The sequence below is a fragment of the Alexandromys fortis genome, unplaced genomic scaffold (genome assembly GCF_014885135.2).
Source record: "Alexandromys fortis isolate MF-2015 unplaced genomic scaffold, M_Fortis_MF-2015_v1.1 scaffold_23, whole genome shotgun sequence".
Taxonomy (NCBI): Eukaryota; Metazoa; Chordata; class Mammalia; order Rodentia; family Cricetidae; genus Alexandromys; species Alexandromys fortis.
Window position 1 is genome coordinate 15,687,077 of NW_026067907.1, and position 19,037 is coordinate 15,706,113.

General features: G+C 33.2%; 2 protein-coding genes and 1 pseudogene across 2 annotated transcripts; 2 read left to right on the forward strand and 1 right to left on the reverse strand.

The window, feature by feature from the left end:
• The first annotated feature begins 4,199 nt into the window (after window positions 1-4,199).
• Window positions 4,200-5,147, forward strand: LOC126497754 (olfactory receptor 8H2-like). The gene has a single exon (XM_050135933.1). It carries the CDS (start codon window positions 4,200-4,202, stop codon window positions 5,145-5,147), a length of 948 nt encoding a protein of 315 aa, XP_049991890.1.
• A 6,117-nt stretch (window positions 5,148-11,264) lies between these two features.
• Window positions 11,265-12,212, forward strand: LOC126497746 (olfactory receptor 8H1-like; annotated as a pseudogene).
• A 3,937-nt stretch (window positions 12,213-16,149) lies between these two features.
• On the reverse strand, window positions 16,150-17,097 carry LOC126497673 (olfactory receptor 141). The gene has a single exon (XM_050135848.1). It carries the CDS (start codon window positions 17,095-17,097, stop codon window positions 16,150-16,152), a length of 948 nt encoding a protein of 315 aa, XP_049991805.1.
• Between the last annotated feature and the right edge of the window lie 1,940 nt (window positions 17,098-19,037).

The window sequence follows — 19,037 nt, forward strand, 5'->3', positions numbered from 1 at the left end:
GACAGGAAAGTTGGCTTCACCCTTGACACCTGGTGGCTGTTAGGACCCACAACCTTCCTTCTGCTGATATCTTCTACTTTAAGACTACAGGGAACTGTAGGAAACAGACCTACAGATGGAACCTTCCATCCTTACCCTTTGAGGTCCTATAATCTTGCAACCTCAGAGACATGTTTACACAGTCTCTGTTTTCTCAGAGACACAGTGATCCTTCAGTTGATCTGGTTAATGAACAACTCTGCTTCTGCTCATGTCTGTCCACATTCTGTTTCTTTTGGTTCTAATAGGTTAATCTTCATCTAACATTTAGTGCATACTGCATTCTAGTGCTCCATTCCCTCTTTATGACTTCCCTTCTCTCCCCCCAACCCATCTTCTATTTTGTAAGACCATCCCTTCAGAATTATAGCTGTTTGTGGGCTCAGTGTGATTAACAACCAATAGTCATGATTTGAATCCTCTGGATTTTTGGTAAATTTTGTAAATTAAGACTTGGTCATTTCCTCACCTACTTCCCTCAAGCAGATCAAAGACATCAACATTGATAATGATAGATGAGAATGTGGGAAGTAGCTTCAATAGCATTAGAACAGGGGACAACTCTTAAATACAACACCAGAAGCACAGACATTGAGATCAAAAATTGGTAAATGAGATCACATAAACCCAAAAAGCTTCTGAAAGGCAAAGGAAACTGTGCTATTTATTTTATGGGAGTTGAATAAAATATACATTTATATTTATGTTTTTTCAGGTATTGCATTACATATTTTGTAAATCATAATCAACACCCTGTCATATTTTGCTATTAATAGTGAACAAAGCATACTATCACCTATAATATTCAATCTTACTTATATTATATTTTCAATCTTATATATATTCAATCTTACTTATACTTTGCAACAGAAGAAACAAGGTTATCAATAAATAATAAATATGGGATTTTATCACAAAAGCTTTATTCAAAATATAGTATTCCTTCTAGTTCATAACCATATTTTCTCAGCTATGTGAAGAATGTAAAGGTAAAAATTGGGATGTTTCTGAATTTTTATGTGTGTGTGTCTGTGAACACTTGCAGATGTATTTCATAAAAGTCTGAATGGTGGACCATCTTGTGTCTCAGGTGCAATTTGGCCTACTTAAATTAGAATATGTTCCTGATATGTTTCAGTGAAAATTTGCATATGTATTCCAATGATTCTTTAAAGTAATGAAGGATGGAAATAAGGCAGTGAATATTACTGAGTTGAATCACTTTTATGATGCTTGATAATCACATCACATTTCATATATATATATATATGCTTATTTAAGTCCTAATGGTCAATTTTACTAATATAGTCAAAATAAAGTAGAAATTATTCTAATCGTGCATGTATATTTATCTATGAAAAATTGCTTAGTTGTTTTTACACTAACCTGGAATTTTTATCTTAGGTTTATTAAATTATTCATAAGAATTCAATGGAAGTTTACTTTGTTTAATCCCATGCTATTGACTAAAAAGAATATAGCTCAAAATCACATCTATGACTTTTCTTGGAATATAAAAGAAGTAGTTACCGACTTCTGGAATAGTTTCCAACTGCTCTGCCCAGACATATGGAGATTTCAACATAAAGTTATTGTATGTTTCATAGTGAGTATAAATCAATCTGTCACAGGTGATTCAACCAAGTATACTGCAAAGAGGCTAAAAAGAAAATAAAACACCTTGACTTGTCTGAAATTTTAAAGATAAAGGCACAACCATGATGAAGATTTCTTTTTCTGATTTTTTTTATTTTTCTTTTTCTATTGAATATTTTTATTACTTTATAAATAATACCAATCAAAATTCCAACTTCCTCTTCTCCTCCCACTTCCCTCCCGCTCCCCCACATGTGCTCCTTCACACCCCCTCCAGTCCTAAGGGAGGGCATTGCATCCTGCCCTGTGGAAGTTCAAGGCCATCCCCACTATGTCCAGGCTTAGGAAGGTATGCATCCAAAGACAATATGATCCCAAAAAGCCAGTACACGCAGTAGAGACAAATCCCAGTGCCATTATCATTGGCCCCTCTGTCTGCAGCAACTGTCAACCACATTCAGAGGGTCCAGTTTGATCTGGTTTGAATGCTTGTTCATTTCCAGTCCAGCTGAGGTTGATGAGCTCCCATTAGCTCAGGCACACTATCTCAGTGGGTGAACCAACCCCTCATGGTCCTGACATCCTTGTTCATATTCCCCCTCCTTCTGCTCTTCAACTGGACCTTGGGAGCTCAGTCCAGTGCTCCATTGTGGGTCTCTGTCTCTTTCTCCATCTGTTGCCGGACAAAGGTCGTATGGTGATATTCAACATAGTCATCAATCTGACTATGAGACAAGGCCAATTCAGACATGCTCTCCTACACTGCCCAGGGTCCTACCTAGGTTCATCCCTGTGGACTTCAAGGAACTCCGAAATAGCCAAGCTTCTTGCCAACCCCAAAATGGCTCCCTCAAGATATCTTCTCTGTTCCCATATCTGTCCTTTGTGTTCTCTCTCTTCTGAAATGATTATGAGACTTAGGTGCTGGAGGGTTCTCTCTCTCCCTCTTTCCCTCTCTCTCTCTCTTTCTTATTTTGTATGTGCATCTGTTGGGCCTGGGCTCCCTAACTGTGCAATTTGATTGGTTGTAGTTTTCTAGAATGGGACCTTATACTGCGAAGAGAAATTTTTTGATGAGAAAGGAGAGCCACATATTCCTTGTTCCTACTTAACAGATTTTAACTCTTGCAGAATTGTTCCTTCGATTTAAGTTTTATTTATTTCTGGAAATGTTATTATTTATAATCACAGTCTCATTAATTAAGTAGGAACTTTCAAATTAAAAAAAATAACTCTGTCTAGCCACATTACATTAAAAGGAACTGGTGTGAATAGAGTGTCATCTAAATATTATACGTAATAAATTTAGTAAACTAGTGGGCATATAAATAAACATAGTGAATAAAAATGATAAAACATTTATCATTTTCTTCATTGTAGGGCTCTCAGGGAACAGCAATACCTTTGCTGAATTATTCCTTTGACCTAAGCTCTTGAAAACTTGCCAAGAAGTCTATCTTAGGAGAGCCACTGGAGAATGGCCATGTTAGGTGATGCTCATGATATTTCAAGATAAATTCTGGTGTCATGGAAAGAGATAAATGTCATAGATTGCTCTGTTCATGTTCACAATTTTTCTTTCTATTAAATTGTGGCTTTGAGAACTTAGAAAAGTGTAAAGGCTAATTCAATTAACATCTGAATTTGGTTCAAATGAGTTCACAAAAAAAGGAAAAATAATCAAAAGGAAAATAAAAGCTCTAAGACTGACAGGTTCAAATCCATAAATATATTTTCTTTTTCATTTGTGAGAAAATGCGAGTTGAGTATTTTCAGTCCAGTGCTATTGGAAATATTTTGCCTCTGTTTTTTTCTACCTACTTTGGCACTCAGTATTTTTTAAATTGTGAAAGTTTGAAACTGTCAAAATAGAGATTAAATTTAAAAGTTAAAGTGTGCATATCATTTGGTACTTACAAAGGTACATTGTGATTATGACAAATAGAATCGGTGGAAGGAGGTTGCACCAGGGTTTATTCATCTTTCAATAAAATAATTTTACTTAAAATTGTTTTGAATAGTGAGAAACAATATCCCATAGTTATTAGTAGTTATTTTTCTTAACATAGCCTATTATAGTTAAGTAAAAACAAATATGGTTAATTGCTATTGAAAAGCCATTAAATTATGATTCAAAGTTGTTTATTATACTTCTTCTGTAAATGTGAAATTTCATTTAGAGTTACTGGAATAAAGGGGTGGTAAGATCCTTTAGTGTCTTTGATTTTAAACAAAATCCTAGACTCTACATAAATTATTTCTGGTTTCAGATTAACTGAGTTCTGCAACTTAGATATTAGAAAATATGAGGGGATATCATTATGTCCATGTTCATGCAGGTTAAACATACAAAAGAAGTCAGTCAGACTAGCACCAGTTTTCTTGGAATTACCACACATATTTTCCTTTATGATATCGTTACTGTCACCTTGTACTTCTATTTGAAAAACTGTTTATAGTTCTATAATATTTTCATAAAGGTACAGTGACAGTCACAAGAAATTTTATGGCATCATGAAACCAATGCATTATCTTTGATTTCTTATCATTTAGGGACATTCACTATGAACACCTGGAATCACACAAATAAACCAGACTTCATCCTCTTGGGACTGACAGATTCCAAAGATCTCCAGCTGGTACTCTCTGTGCTGTTTCTCCTGATATACATGGTCACTGTCCTGGGGAACATAGGCATGATGCTGATTATTTGTCTAGATGTCCAGCTTCACACCCCAATGTATTTCTTCCTCATCCATCTGTCATTTGTTGACCTTAGTTACTCAACTGACATCACACCTAAAACCTTAGAGAACCTGCTGACTTCAAACAAGAGTATTTCCTTCAGAGATTGTTTTGCCCAAATGTGCATTTTTATCCTTTTGGCAGGCACTGAATATTTTCTGCTTTGCTCAATGGCCTATGACCGCTACATAGCAATCTGCAAACCTTTACATTATAGTACCATTATGTCTTCACGATGCTGTCTTGTCCTCCTTACTGGGTCCTACATGATTGGAACTGTGGATTCCTCTGTCACTGTGTTTGCCATGATTACACTACATTTCTGCAAGTCCAACGTCATCTATCATTTTTATTGTGATACATCTCCGCTTTTGTATCTGTCCTGCAATGACACAAATGGAGTTGAAATAATTATATTCATTTTTGCAGGTTCCACTGTTCTTGTGTCCCTCATCACAATATCTGTATCCTATTATTTTGTTCTTTCTACTATTTTGAAGATCAATTCCGCTTCAGGAAAGCAAAAAGCCTTCTCCACCTGTGCCTCTCACCTCCTTGGAGTCACTGTATTTTACAGTTCTCTGATCTTTACTTATTTAAAACCAAGTAAATCATATTCCCTGGGAAGGGACCAAGTAGCTTCTGTTTTTTATACAATTGTGATTCCCATGCTGAACCCACTCATTTATAGTCTCAGAAACAAAGAAGTGAAAGGTGCTGTTGTTAGATTAGTGAAGAAGAGACAAGGATCCAGGAAGATAAAATAAGTCTGAAAGTAAGCGGTCATTCACATTGTTTCTGATTTTGACTGTCTATAAAAAGCTACAATTAATTTTACTCTTTATTTCTGTGTGTCTTTTCTAATACAAACATTGGCCGGGATGCAGTTTTAAACTTCAGTTTCCCTCACTGAATTTTGAAGAACATATACTATACATCTATTTTTTTTCATTTTTATGGAAAATTATTTTGCAAGAGATGAGAATGTGTTTTTAATTCTTACAGTTATATCATATAAAATTTCATACTCATTGAACATTTCATTAGATATAATGTAAAGATAATCTCCACAAAGGCTATACTTTCAGACATCATGGATTTTATACTGTTCAAGGTCCTATTTGTTAAAACCTTCTTGATAAGAGGCTAAATTAGTATTCAGTTATTTTCAACAGTGGAAGATAAATAGTAACCGCAGATATGTGTGATAAGATAATGGGAGTAACACACTTAAAGAACCAATAAAATGGTGTTTATCGTCAGTAAGAGACTCTATTCCTGACATAGTTTAAATGTTCAGTGTAATTTCTTGAAGAATATTGACTCTCATTTATAAATTACTTATTTAATTCACAATCATGTTATTGCCCTAAAAGGAATATATTCCATTGTTTCACTTTGAATTTTATATAAAATTATGATGTAGTATTAAGTTAACTTAAAATTAATGTGTTGGTAACAATCTTAAAAACTTTTAAAGGCAGAAAGATGAGAAACACTAAAAGTTATTGATCAAAGCATTTTCTTAATCTAATCAATACACAAGGGTTTTTCAGTATGAATCACACTAAAGCAAAACTCTGCAGTACTGTTTTGTAGCATTAGCCATTGATTTGAAATTGTGTTATTTGATCCTCTCTTTACGAGAGCAAAATGAGACAACTGTCTTCTCAACGATTGGGGAAGATCAGTACTGCCTCCTTAGGTTGTTTTAGACATGATATACCATAAATCTATCAACTCAAAATCTGCATGCAATTCATTACAATTGAAATACCTACAGTTAATTATCTTTTACAGTGTAAATTTTTGTGTGCAAAATAATTTTAAAATAAATTCTTTAATTAAATGAACATTCTTTTTTTGTTATTGTTTGCTTTCACCATCTACAGACTTGTATGTGTCCTAATAAGTTTCTGTATTCTATGTCTGTGTTTGCTTGTTTGTTTGTTTTGTTTCAGATAATATATTTATTTGAAATGGAAAAGTAACTATAGAAGAATCTGAAATCTCCAGTCTAAAATGTATGTTTTTTCAACACTTTCAAATGAAGCCCCCCTTTACTTCTCTTTTTATTTATTTTCTTTTCTTTATTCAAAAAAATGAAACAAACTATTTGTTTTTCATTTTACATACCAACTTCAGTTCCCACTTCCTCCCCTCCTCCCATTTCCTCCATCTATTCTCTCCACCCTACCCTCTATTCACTACTCAGAGAGTGCAAGGCACATTGCTTTGGAGAAGGTCCAAGGCCCTTCCTTCTATATATAGGCTGAACAAGGTATCATCCAAAGAGGATAGGTTTGTGTCTGTTTGTGTTTGTTTGTTTTGTGTGTACTTGAGGGTGTGTGGGAGGGTTAGTGTTAGGTGTCCTCCTCTATTGTTCTCCACATTAGTATATTTAATGTTACAAGTAAAATCTGAATGAAAAATAATCTTGCATTTTAAATAAAATAAATACCAAGCTACCTAACGTCTTCACATTAGAGGTGAAAAAAGGACATATGTGGTTATATATTTACAACCTACAATTAATATGAAATGTTAGCCTTTTTACAAAATTTGATCATACGTACCATTCTTCATATACTTGTGAACAACATTAAGCTCTGATACTTTAGACAATTATGCCATCCTTACTTGTGTTTGTGTATTAACATGAACATGGGGTTTTTCATTGAGTTTTTTTCATTCAGTACACTCTGATTACAGTTTTCTATTTTCCCATCCCTAGACACAAATTTAAAAGTCTTCAATATATCATGAAAAATATTGTTCTGGATGGAAAATAAGTTAACATAGAAATTCATACAAATTGTCTCCAATCCTAATGACATGCTTTAAAATTACACAGTCCATCAAACTGGGAAATACAAATATTTATTTTGATTATTTTTTCAGTGGTTCAGAAGGTTATTTACTTTGCCTTTTCTTTATATTGAAAGTAGATTTCTTTCATAAAACATTCTTTTCAGTTTTCCCTATCCTTAATCTCTCACATATCTTCTGACCATCACACTCACACAAATACACTCCATTTTTTTTCCTCTCATTAGGAAAAGAAGCAAGGAACGATGACAACAATAACAGCAACAAAAGCAGAGTTGAACAAAAAAATAAACTAAAGAAAAAGTCCAGGAAACACATACACATAAACACACACACACACACATACATCCACACAGAAAATTATAAATTATAATATATAAACAAATGACCTGGAACATAAAATCCACGAAATGTTTCTTATAAGAGAACATCATGAGAAAAAATATCAAACTGTCAAAAATAATATTGAGTTAATTTTGAGCTGAATTTTCTTTGCTAAGTGCCGTGCTCGGGGCCCCCCGTCTGCGCTCCATGCAATGCAATCCAGTTCTCGAGCTTCGGGCAAGGGGCTAGAGGTTGAAATACACGAACATACACAGAGACAGACAGACACACGGACGTCTAATCACTGGTACAAAAGCCCTTCTTTAATAGCACCATAGAGGCTTAAATACCCAGCAGTCAATGGCCAACAGATGAAAACCCCATCCTCTGATCATCTAGGCCAAGGCACAGCTTTTAGTGACTTCAATCAGAAGGCTCTTGCAGGGAAGAGCAGCTGAAGGCCAGGACTCCAATTGGTCCCAACAGCTAAGAATAAGCCCTGCACTTAAGTGTGGTTTTTATACAAAGGACACACTGTTGTAGAAATATAATTTTCTTTTTGTGAGCAGTAGTCAATTGCAGTTAGATTCTGCATTTAGAATGAGGACTTGTGCAAAATTGCCCTCTCTGACCTAGAATCCCATCTAGTTTAGACATGTGCAGGCCACATGCATAACATTAAAAAGCAAACATATTATACACTCTAAACACATTACACCCTCAGGGTGGTATTGTTTCTCTTGTGGTTCTTGTTTATTTGTTTGACGTTCTTTTGCTTACTTTTTTGATTTTGTGTCATTAGTGTTTTTGGAGCATTTTTATATTATTTTTTAATTTTATATAAAATTTTCCAATTTTGTGTCTTCATGGAATTTTTTTCCATGTGTGTTCTATGCTGTTTCCCTGTTTCTTTAAATTTCTTGTTTGTTTTCTTTTATATTTGTACCTTTATTTTCTAAAGAAAGAGAAAGAAGGATGAAATGGAATGGTTAGGGAGGTGTGATGATCTGACAAGAGACAAAAGAAAGAAAACCACATGTTTGAAATGAGAATATAACTGAATTTTCCATGATAAAAATAATTTCTGGTATGCAGCTGCACTGTAAGGTGACTATACATAATAATTATAAATCATATATTTCAAAAGGTAGAAGAAAGGATTTTGAACATTTTCATTAAGTAACGGCAACATTCTACATAGCTCATTGTACATAATATATACAACATATTCAATACAATAACAAGTATTGAAATATTAACTTCTATATATTAATTAACGTAGAACTAATGATATTAACATGCAAATATGAAATTCTTTATTTTGGGTTGAAATTCAGAGAAGTTGAATAGTAAACACCCTAATAAATAGTAATATATCTTACATTTGGAGGTTATACTATCCTATTATTTTCCCTGCCTTTCCTTGCTCACTATCCCCCAGACCCGAAATGTCCCTTCTTTTTTTCTTGGTTTCATTGAGTACTTAATTATGTGTACTAACATAGGATGCTTTGAGGTTAGGAGACTTGTATTAGAAAGGACAAGAGGCACTTGTCTCTCAGGGTCTGAGTTGACGCACTAAACTTTATATTTTCTAGTTCGATCTTTTTTTTTTCCTGCAAATTCATGGTTTCATTTTTGTATAACTGAATTATATCCTATAGTGAACTTGTGTTCCATTTTCATTATCTACTAAGCAGTTTAAGAACATTTACTTTTTATAGATATTGCCATAACAACTATAACAAATATGGCTTAGTAAATGTCTGTGTGGCATCACGTCAACTCCATAGTTCATATCAAAGTAGTGGTATGGCTATCTCTGTCCAAAATAGGATTTCTATTGTCTTGTTCAGATCATGTTTAAGCAGTCATTTTGTTGAGACTTTATGAGTGTAACTTCGGACATCTAAGGTGGTGCTACTTCACAGCTAATCCCCTGTTCCTCTCGCTACTGCAACATTTGTGTTCTCTCTTCTGAAATGATCCTGAGAGCTGGAGGGGTTTTTTTATTTCTCTTTCTTCTTTCTTTCCTTCCTTCCTTCCTTCCTTCCTTTCTTTTTTTTTTTTTTTTGCTGCATCTGTTGAGCCTGGGCTCCCTATCTGTGCAATTTGATTGGTTATAATTTTCTAGAATGGTATGTTTCTACTGTGAAGAGAAATTTTTTGATGAGAAGAGAGAACCACAATTATAAGTTAATAAAGGAACACATATTCCTTTGTTTTTTTCTTAACAAATTTTAACTCCTGCAGAATTGTTCAATCAATTTAAAATTTTTATTTTTGGAAATTTTAGTATTTTACAATGACAGTTGCATTAATGAAGTAAAACCTTCAAATTAAAAAAAAACTCTATCTACCCACACTATTTAAAAATTCACCAGTATGAATTGAATGTTATTTAAATATTATACTTTATAAATTTAATGAACTAATGGGCATATGAATTAATATGTTGCATTAGAATGATAACACATTTATCATTTTTTATAGGGCTCCCAGGGAAAAACAATTCCTTTGCTGAATTACTCCTTTGACCTCAGTTCCTGAAAACTTGCCAAGAAGGCTGTCATAGGAACTGACACTGGAGGCTGACCATGTCACATGATGCTTTTGACATTACAAGGCAAATTCTGGTGTTATGGATTAGAGATAAAAGTCATAGAATGCTCTGTTTATATTCACAATTTCTCTTGGAATAAATGTGCAGCATTACTTCCGTTAAAATTGCTTTTCACAAAGAACAGAGAAAAGTGTCAAGGATAATTCAATTAACATCTGAATTTTTTTTCAAATTAGTTCACAAAATAGGAAAAATATCCAAAGGGAAAATGAAAGCTCAAAGACTGACAGGTTCAAAACCATAAATATATTTTTTTCTTTCATTTGTAAGAAAATTTGGGAGTTGAATATTTTCACTCCAATGCTACTGGAAATATTTTGCCTCCAATTTTTTCTACCAACTTTGGCACTCAGAGTAAGTATTTTTTTAAATTGTGAAGGCTTGAAGCTGTTAAAATAGAGATTATATTTAAAAGTTAAAGTGCACATATCATTTGGTACTTACAAAAGTGCATTCAGATTGTGGCAAAAAGAATCAGTGGAAGGAGATAAAACCAGGAATTATTTATATTTCAGTATAATGATTTTGCTTAAAATTGTCTTAAATAGTCAGAAACAGTACCCCATATTTCTTAATAGTTATTTGTCTCATTGTAGCCTAATAATATTCAGTAATATCAATTAGGGTTAATTGATACTGAAAAATCTATGAAATGATGCATTAAAGTTGTTTTCTGTCCTTCTTCATTAAATGTGACATTTCATTTAGACTTAATGGAATAAGGGTATGGCTAAGATCCTTTAGTGTCTTGCATTTTAGACATGATCCTAGACTCTGCATGAATTTGTGCTGGGTTCACATTAATTATCTGAGTTCTGCAACTTAGATCTTGTGCAAAGTGGGGGGATATTATTACCATTTCCACGATATCAGTTCATGCAGGTTAAACATATAAAAGGAAGTTTAGACTAGCACTAGTTTTCTTGGAATTATAACACATATTATCACTTATGATATAAATAATTGTCACTTTGTACTTGTTTTTGAAAATCTTGCTTACAGTTATATAAAATATTATAAAAGTACAGTGACAAACATACAGAAAACCTTCTATGTCTTCAGAAACTATGCATTACCTTTGATTTCTCATCATTTAGGGACATTCACTATGAACACCTGGAATCACACAAGTAGACCAGACTTCATCCTCTTGGAACTGACAGATTCCAAAGATCTCCAGCTGGTACTCTCTGTGCTGTTTCTCCTGATATACATGGTCACTGTCCTGGGGAACATAGGCATGATGCTGATAATTTGTGTTGAAGTCCAGCTTCACACTCCCATGTATTTTTTTTCTCATCCATCTATCATTTGTTGACCTCAGTTACTCGACTGCCATCACACCTAAAACCTTAGAGAACCTGCTGACTATGAACAAGAGCATTTCCTTTATAGGTTGTTTCACCCAACTGTACATTTTTATCCTCTTGGCATCCACTGAATGTCTTCTGCTTTGCTCAATGGCCTATGACCGCTACATAGCAATCTGCAAACCTTTACATTATCCTATCATTATGTCTTCACGATGCTGCCTTGTCCTGCTCACTGGATCCTACATGATTGGAACTGTGGATTCCTCTGACAATGTGATTGCCATGATTACAATACATTTCTGCAAGTCCAACGTCATCCATCATTTTTACTGTGACTCATCTCCACTTTTATCTCTGTCCTGCAGTGACACAAATGGAGTGGAAATAGTTATATTCATCTTTGCAGGTTCAACCCTTCTTGTTTCCCTTATCACAATATTTGTATCCTATATGCTTGTTCTTCTACTATTTTGAAGATCAATTCCACTTCAGGAAAGCAAAAGGCCTTCTCCACCTGTGCCTCTCACCTCCTTGGAGTCACTGTCTTTTACAGCACTCTAGTCTTTACTTATTTAAAACCAAGCAAGTCCTACTCTCTGGGAAAGGACCAAGTAGCTTCTGTTTTCTATACAATTGTGATCCCCATGCTGAACCCACTCATTTATAGTCTCAGAAACAAAGAAGTGAAAGGTGCTGTTGTTAGGTTAGTGAAGAAGAGACAAAGATCCAGGAAGATAAAATAAGACTGAAAGTAAGCGGTCATTCATTGTTTCCGACTGTGACTGTCTGTAAAAAGCTACAATTAACTTTCTATTTCTATTTCTGTGTGTCTTTTCTCATACATAATTGGGGAACTGGCAGGAATGACGTTTTAAATTTCACTTTTCCTCACTGAATTTCATGGAACATATACTAACATGTCTATTTTTTTTATTTTTAAATAATACTAGTTTGTATAGGATGAAAATGTTTTTCAAATTCTTAGAGTAATATTATATAAAGATACATACTCATTGAACATTTCTATAGATATGATGTAAACATAATTTCAACAAAGCTATAGTTTCATAAATCATACATCTTATAATGTGCAAGATCCTGTTTGTTAAAAACTTCTTGATAAGAAGCTAAATTTGTTTTCAATTTTTTCAACAGTAAGAGATAAATAGTAACTCCGGATATATGTGATAAGATAATGGAAGTAATGTACTTAAGGAACCAATAAAATGGTGTTTATCATCATTAAGAGACTTGATTCCTGACATATTTTAAATGTTCAATATCGGTTTTTGAAGAATATTCACTGGCATTTTATAAATAATTTTCAGATTATTTAATTCACAATCATGTTGTTACCCTAAAAAGAATATATTCCATTGTTTCAAATTTTGAAATTTATACAAAATTATGAAGTAGTGTTAAGCTATAGCTGAAATTATTGTGCTTTAAATTATAATGTGTAGGTCACAATCTTAAAAACTTTTAAAGACAGAAACACTAAAAGTTATTGACCAAAGCATTTTCTTAGTCTAGTCAATAAATGAGGGTTTGTCAGTATGAGTCACACAGAAGCAAAATTCCTCTGTACTGTTTTGTAGCATTATCTATTAATTTGAAATTGTGTTATTTGATGTCCTCTTTACCACAGCAAACTGAGACGACTGTCTTCTCAATGAATAGGGAAGATTAGTACTGCCTACTTAGGTTTTTTAGACATGGTATACTGTAAATCGATCAACTCAAAATACGCCTGTAGTACTGTTGCTTTTGTGTGCAGCTGTTAAACTTTTGACACCCTTACAATTCTTACACTTAAATGCAATATCAACAGTTAAGTTTCTTTTTATAGTATAACTATTTGTGTGAAAAATAATTTTAAAATAAATTCTTTAATAAATGATCTTTTGTTCTTTTTTGCTTCCATTTTCTTCAAAAACACACATGTATGTATCCTAATAATTTTCTGTATTCTGTGTCTGTGTTTGTTGTTTGTTTTTTCAGATAATATATTTATTTGAAATGGAAAAGTAACTATAGAAGAAACTAAAATCTACAGTTTAAAATGTATGTTTTTCAATACTTCCAAATGAATCCTCCCCCTTTTACTTTTTTTTAATATAATTTCTTTTATATTGATTTTTATTGGACTCTACATTTTTCTCTACCCCACTCCCTGCCTCTTCCCTCTCCACTTCAATCCTTCCCAAAGGTTCCCATTCTCCCATTTTACTCAGGAGATCTTGTCTTTTTCTACTTCCCATGTAGATTATATCTATGTAAGTCTCTCTTAGTGTAGTCATTGTTGTCAACGTTCTCTGGAATTGTGGTTTGTAGGCTGTTTTCTTTCCTTTATGTTTAAAAACCACATATGAGTGAGTATATATGATAATTGTCTTTCTGTGTCTGGGTTACATCACTCAAAAATAATGTGTTTTTTTTTTTAGCTCCATCCATTTTCCTGCCAAATTCAAATTGTATTTCATTTTATTTTTGCTGTGAAGGACTCCATTGCATAAATGTACCACATTTTTTTTATCCATTCTTTGGTTGAGGGGCATTTAGGTTGTTTCCAGGTTCTGGCTATGACAAATAAAGCTTCTATGAACATAGTTGAGGATATGTACTCTGGCTCAATTAGGCATCCTTTGGATATATACCCAAAGTGGTGTTTAGGATGGTTTTTTCCTAATTTTCTGAGAAATGACACTGACATCCAAAGGGCTTGAACCAGCTTGAATTCCCGTCAGCAATGCAGAAGTGTTCCCTTTTCTCCACAACCTCTCCAGCATAAGTTGTCATCAGTATTTTTGATCATGGCCATTCTTACAGGAGTAAGAAGAGAATAAACAGTTATTGTTTAGTAAAACACATTTACAAAAGTACTCTATGAACTAGAACAAAATATTTATGTAGACTCTGAAGATCTATCTGGGAAAATACACCTACATGATTTCTGGCTTGATCTAAAATATAAAAATTCTATTTTTCCTCAAATTGATATGAAAGTCAGTAAAATTGGCAAGCTTTACCACACTTCAGATTTTTAATGTACCTGGATAAATCACTCCTCTACCCTCTGCACGTGCTTTTAATATTTTATAAACTCCTAACCTGTGACAGGCTGAAAAAAAAAGACAAAAACAAAAACAGGGTAACAATGCAGAAATCAGCCCAAGAATGTTTACTAGGCTCAATGGGTTGTGCTTTCTTGAGATTTTTAATAGAGAGCCAAGGGATTTTTTAATTATTATTTATAATAATTTTATATACTTATGCATACATATTTACATTTGTATAAACAATAAAAATATAGGCTCTCAAGTCTAGCGTGAGGGTTGGAAGACATTGAGAACTTTGGAGGTGAAATACCTGAAAGTGGCTTGGAAAAAAAGGTTGGGGGTGTGATACAGTTCTATTTCAACTCAAGATATTGAAATCATGCACATATACATAAATATAGTATTTTAAAATAAAAATGTAGCATAATAAAACACAAAAATGTAAGACTATAATTTGAAGAGACAAGTGGACAATTATTTGGATTAAAAATCTGTTTTAACTGCTGGACTTTTAACTTTATAAATTTATATTTAACTAGTAAGTGTAATTATCTTTTTTTTTAACCTCATATAGTGAGATCTGTCTGCTCTCATAAAATTTAATTGACGTTTCCCATGCCACTATTACCAAGGATGTCACTATGCCCTAAGAACCAAACATAGATACAATGAGACAGTTTTTTATATGGAATTTTTATGTGCAATATATAAACGAAAACCAAAATGGAATGATTGGAATCAGCTATGGATGTCCTCAAGATTCCCTTACAGAATGTAACAGAAGCTACCATGTTTATACTCTTGGGCTTCACAGATGACTTTGAACTACAGATCTTTCTATTTTTACTGTTTCTTGCTATCTATCTTTTCACTCTGATAGGAAACTTTGGACTGGTGGTTTTGGTCATTGGGGATTCTCGATTATACAACCCCATGTACTACTTCCTTAGTGTTTTATCTTTCATAAAATTTAGTCTTTAATCCATGTTTGCATGAAATGTGCATAGTCACATATTACAAACATGTAATGACTTTAATTAGTAGTATGTTTTGTATGAGAAATTATTTTAAGACATTATTAAACAGCTGTTAACTCTGAAAATTACAATGGCAACCTTCTAGGTAAGATGTACCCATTGGTGCAATATTGTTCTGACTGTTATAGACTTAACCAACTGTCCTGAGATTGATTTAGTCAGGGAATGAGTAGTTAGGTTAGTCTTCAATAATGAATTATTTGTTACTGAAAGATTCTGGGAGAAAGTGAGTCATTATCTTCTTTTGTGTACCATAGGTGGTTCTATCAATTCCCATAATCACAGAGAGTATTTTATTTAATTTCAGTTTTTTTTTCTGAACTTGAATCCCTAAAATACACATAAAACCAAAGATTACAACATGCATTTGTAATCACAGAGCTTCTATGTTGAGATGGGTGATGGGTTGGGAGAATTGCCTTGACTCTTGTAGGTGAGCTCACCTGGTATAAGCAGTCACAAGCAACGGTGATTTTATGTTAGAATGTATTATGGGCGAAGAAAAATTCAATGGAAAATAAGTAATAAAATATATTAAAAGTGTTTATTAAGAACATGCCATAAAGATAAACTGAAAATGTAGTTTAGTTTTTTAATTTAATATTTAATATGATTTTTTTTCTCAATACTCTTCTCATTGCCTCTTTTACATCTTTGTTCCTCAGACTGTAGATGATGGGATTGAGCATCGGAATCCCAATGGTGTAAAATGATGACACTATCATATCATGCTCCAAGGAATAACTGGAACTAGGTCTTACATACATGAAGAGGATAGTGCCATAAAAAATCGAAACAGCAGTGAGGTGAGCTCCACATGTGGAGAACACTTTCCTCCTCCCTTCAGCTGAATTCATCTTTAGAATTGTCAAGAAGATGAAAGCATAGGAGACCAGAATGACCAGGATGGTGACGAGTTCTATGAAACTCACAAAGAAGAACAGCAGAAGCTCGTTTACATATGTGTCAGAGCAGGAAATGGCAAGTAGAGGAGGTATATCACAAAATATGTGTGTAATTTCATTGGAATGACAGAAAGACAGGCTGAACGTGGCCACTGTGTGGATAACAGCATGCAGAATCCCACCAGCATAAGAAGCAATGATGAGTGACACATAGACTCTAGGAGACATGCTCACTGTGTACATAAGTGGGCTGTGAATGGCTACATAGCGATCATAAGCCATTGCTGCTAAAAGAAAGCATTCTGTCGTTCCAAATGTAACAGCAAAGAACATCTGTGTTGCACATCCGTGGAATGAAATGATTTTACTTCCTGACATAAAACCTACTAACATATTTGGCGTGATATCTGAGGAATAGCAGGCATCCACAGAAGACAGTACACTGAGGAAGCAGTACATAGGGGTGTGGAGTTGTGAATCTCCAATGACTAAAACAATTAGTCCTACATTTCCTATTAGGGTAAAGAGATATATCGTTAGAAAGAGGAAAAAGAGAATGATCTGCAGTTCAGTGTTGTCAGTGAGTCCCTTGAGAATAAATATAATTGTTTCTGTGGTGTTCTTCATGTTGGAATCTCATAAAGCAATATTGAAGATACTCGGTTTACTGTTCACAGTCCAATGAAAACAACAGATAGTAGCAGGAGTTAATGATTATAGATCATGTCTCCATATACTCAGGGTCTAGAAGAAAATGGTTACACAGTGATATTATATGCCACTTATACACAATGAAATAGAATATAATATTTTTAATATTGTGGTGATGGACACACTACTTAAATTTTTCTATTGGCACAAGGCAATCACCACCAAAATTTAAGTGACATTCTTCACAGACTAAAACAAAACAATCCTAAATTAAAAGGGGGAACAAAACTCTCTGAACAACACTAAGATGTTCTCCCAAAAAACAAGGGTGAATTTATCACAATACATGATCTCAAACTGTATTACAAAACCATAATATCAAAGACAGTGTGTACCACTATAGTCTATGTATATAAATTAACTGACTAGAAAAAGACATAGAATATATATATATATATTCAATAAAATTTATTGAAACTTTTAACAAAGACATCCATAAATATAAGAACCAATATTCTTCTGTGGGTGGTGATAAGAGAAAGTGACAGTCACATGTAAATAGAATGAAATTATACACCAATCTTACTTAACTCAAAAATAATTCTAAATGCATCAGTTATTATAATAAATGAAATAAATACAGAATAATATAATAAATACAGGAAATGTTAGAGGAAAATGCAGGGGAAATGCTTCAAGATTCAGTCAAAAACATTCTGAAAAGAGCTCTCATAGCATAGAATATAATCTATGTAACTGACAGAATCATGGGAAGTTAAGTAGCTTTGTTCAGCAATGGAAATAATAATCAGAATGAAGAACATCTACATCCTTTATAGCCCTAATATTTGTTCTTTATTAGTTACATAAGTGATTATTAATATCTAAAAATTATATAGAATATCCACAATATGTCAATGAATCAAGCCTTACATAAAATAAATGAGCCAAAGAATAGATAATTCTGAAAGAAAAAAATATAAATGATCAAAATGAGTTAAAACACCATTTAACATTTTAGGCAGGAAGGAAGATGCAAATTGAAATTGATTTGAGATTCTGTTTCAACATGGTCAGATGGCTATCAAGAAGAAAATAGATGACTGCAGGAACTCGAGAAAGAATACATAAAACATCTAGTAGGTGAAGAAACACTTGCAACTACAATGAAAATTTGTATGATGTTTTTGTAAAATCTGAATGCTGATTGACATATGATCTAATATACTATCCCTGTTAAAATTTCTCAAAGGTCTCCTTGTCCTGCCATAGAGTAACTGAATATTTATGTTTCTTGATTTACTATTCATAAAAGCAAAAAAGTGGAATCAGCCTAAACATATATCAGTATATGAATGGATAAAAAATATGGTGTATATATAAAATAAAATTGCATTCTTCAATAACTAAAAGTAAAATCATAGGTGAAAAATGGATGGAGCTGGATATTGTTATACTTATCAAAATCAGCTATATTTTGAAAGATGAACACTCAAATTTCTTTTCATAATGTGGCTATAAATTGTGTGTGTGTATATGTGTGTGTGTGTGTGTATGTGTGTGTAGCTAGAAAATAATTCAAGTGACAAGAAAATAGCAAGGTATATTATTGAGGGAACAAAGAAGACCTGCAAGTGACAATTGCATAAAAATTTCTTTGGAAATTCATGAAATATGTCAATTTTTTTTGTAAGAAAGAAAAAGTGATGGGATTTACAGAGACTGGAGCAATTGCAATTCAGTCCACATGTAAACTTTAAAATGAAGAATTCATTGATGCCAAAATTACTTCTTAATGACAGTGATTAAAAACATGATGTCTATAATGGAATTATATCTACAGTAGATAGATTAAGTGTAACTTTTCTGAGCATTTCTGCTATCCCTTTTCATTCTTTGAAATGCTCTGTCTTCTT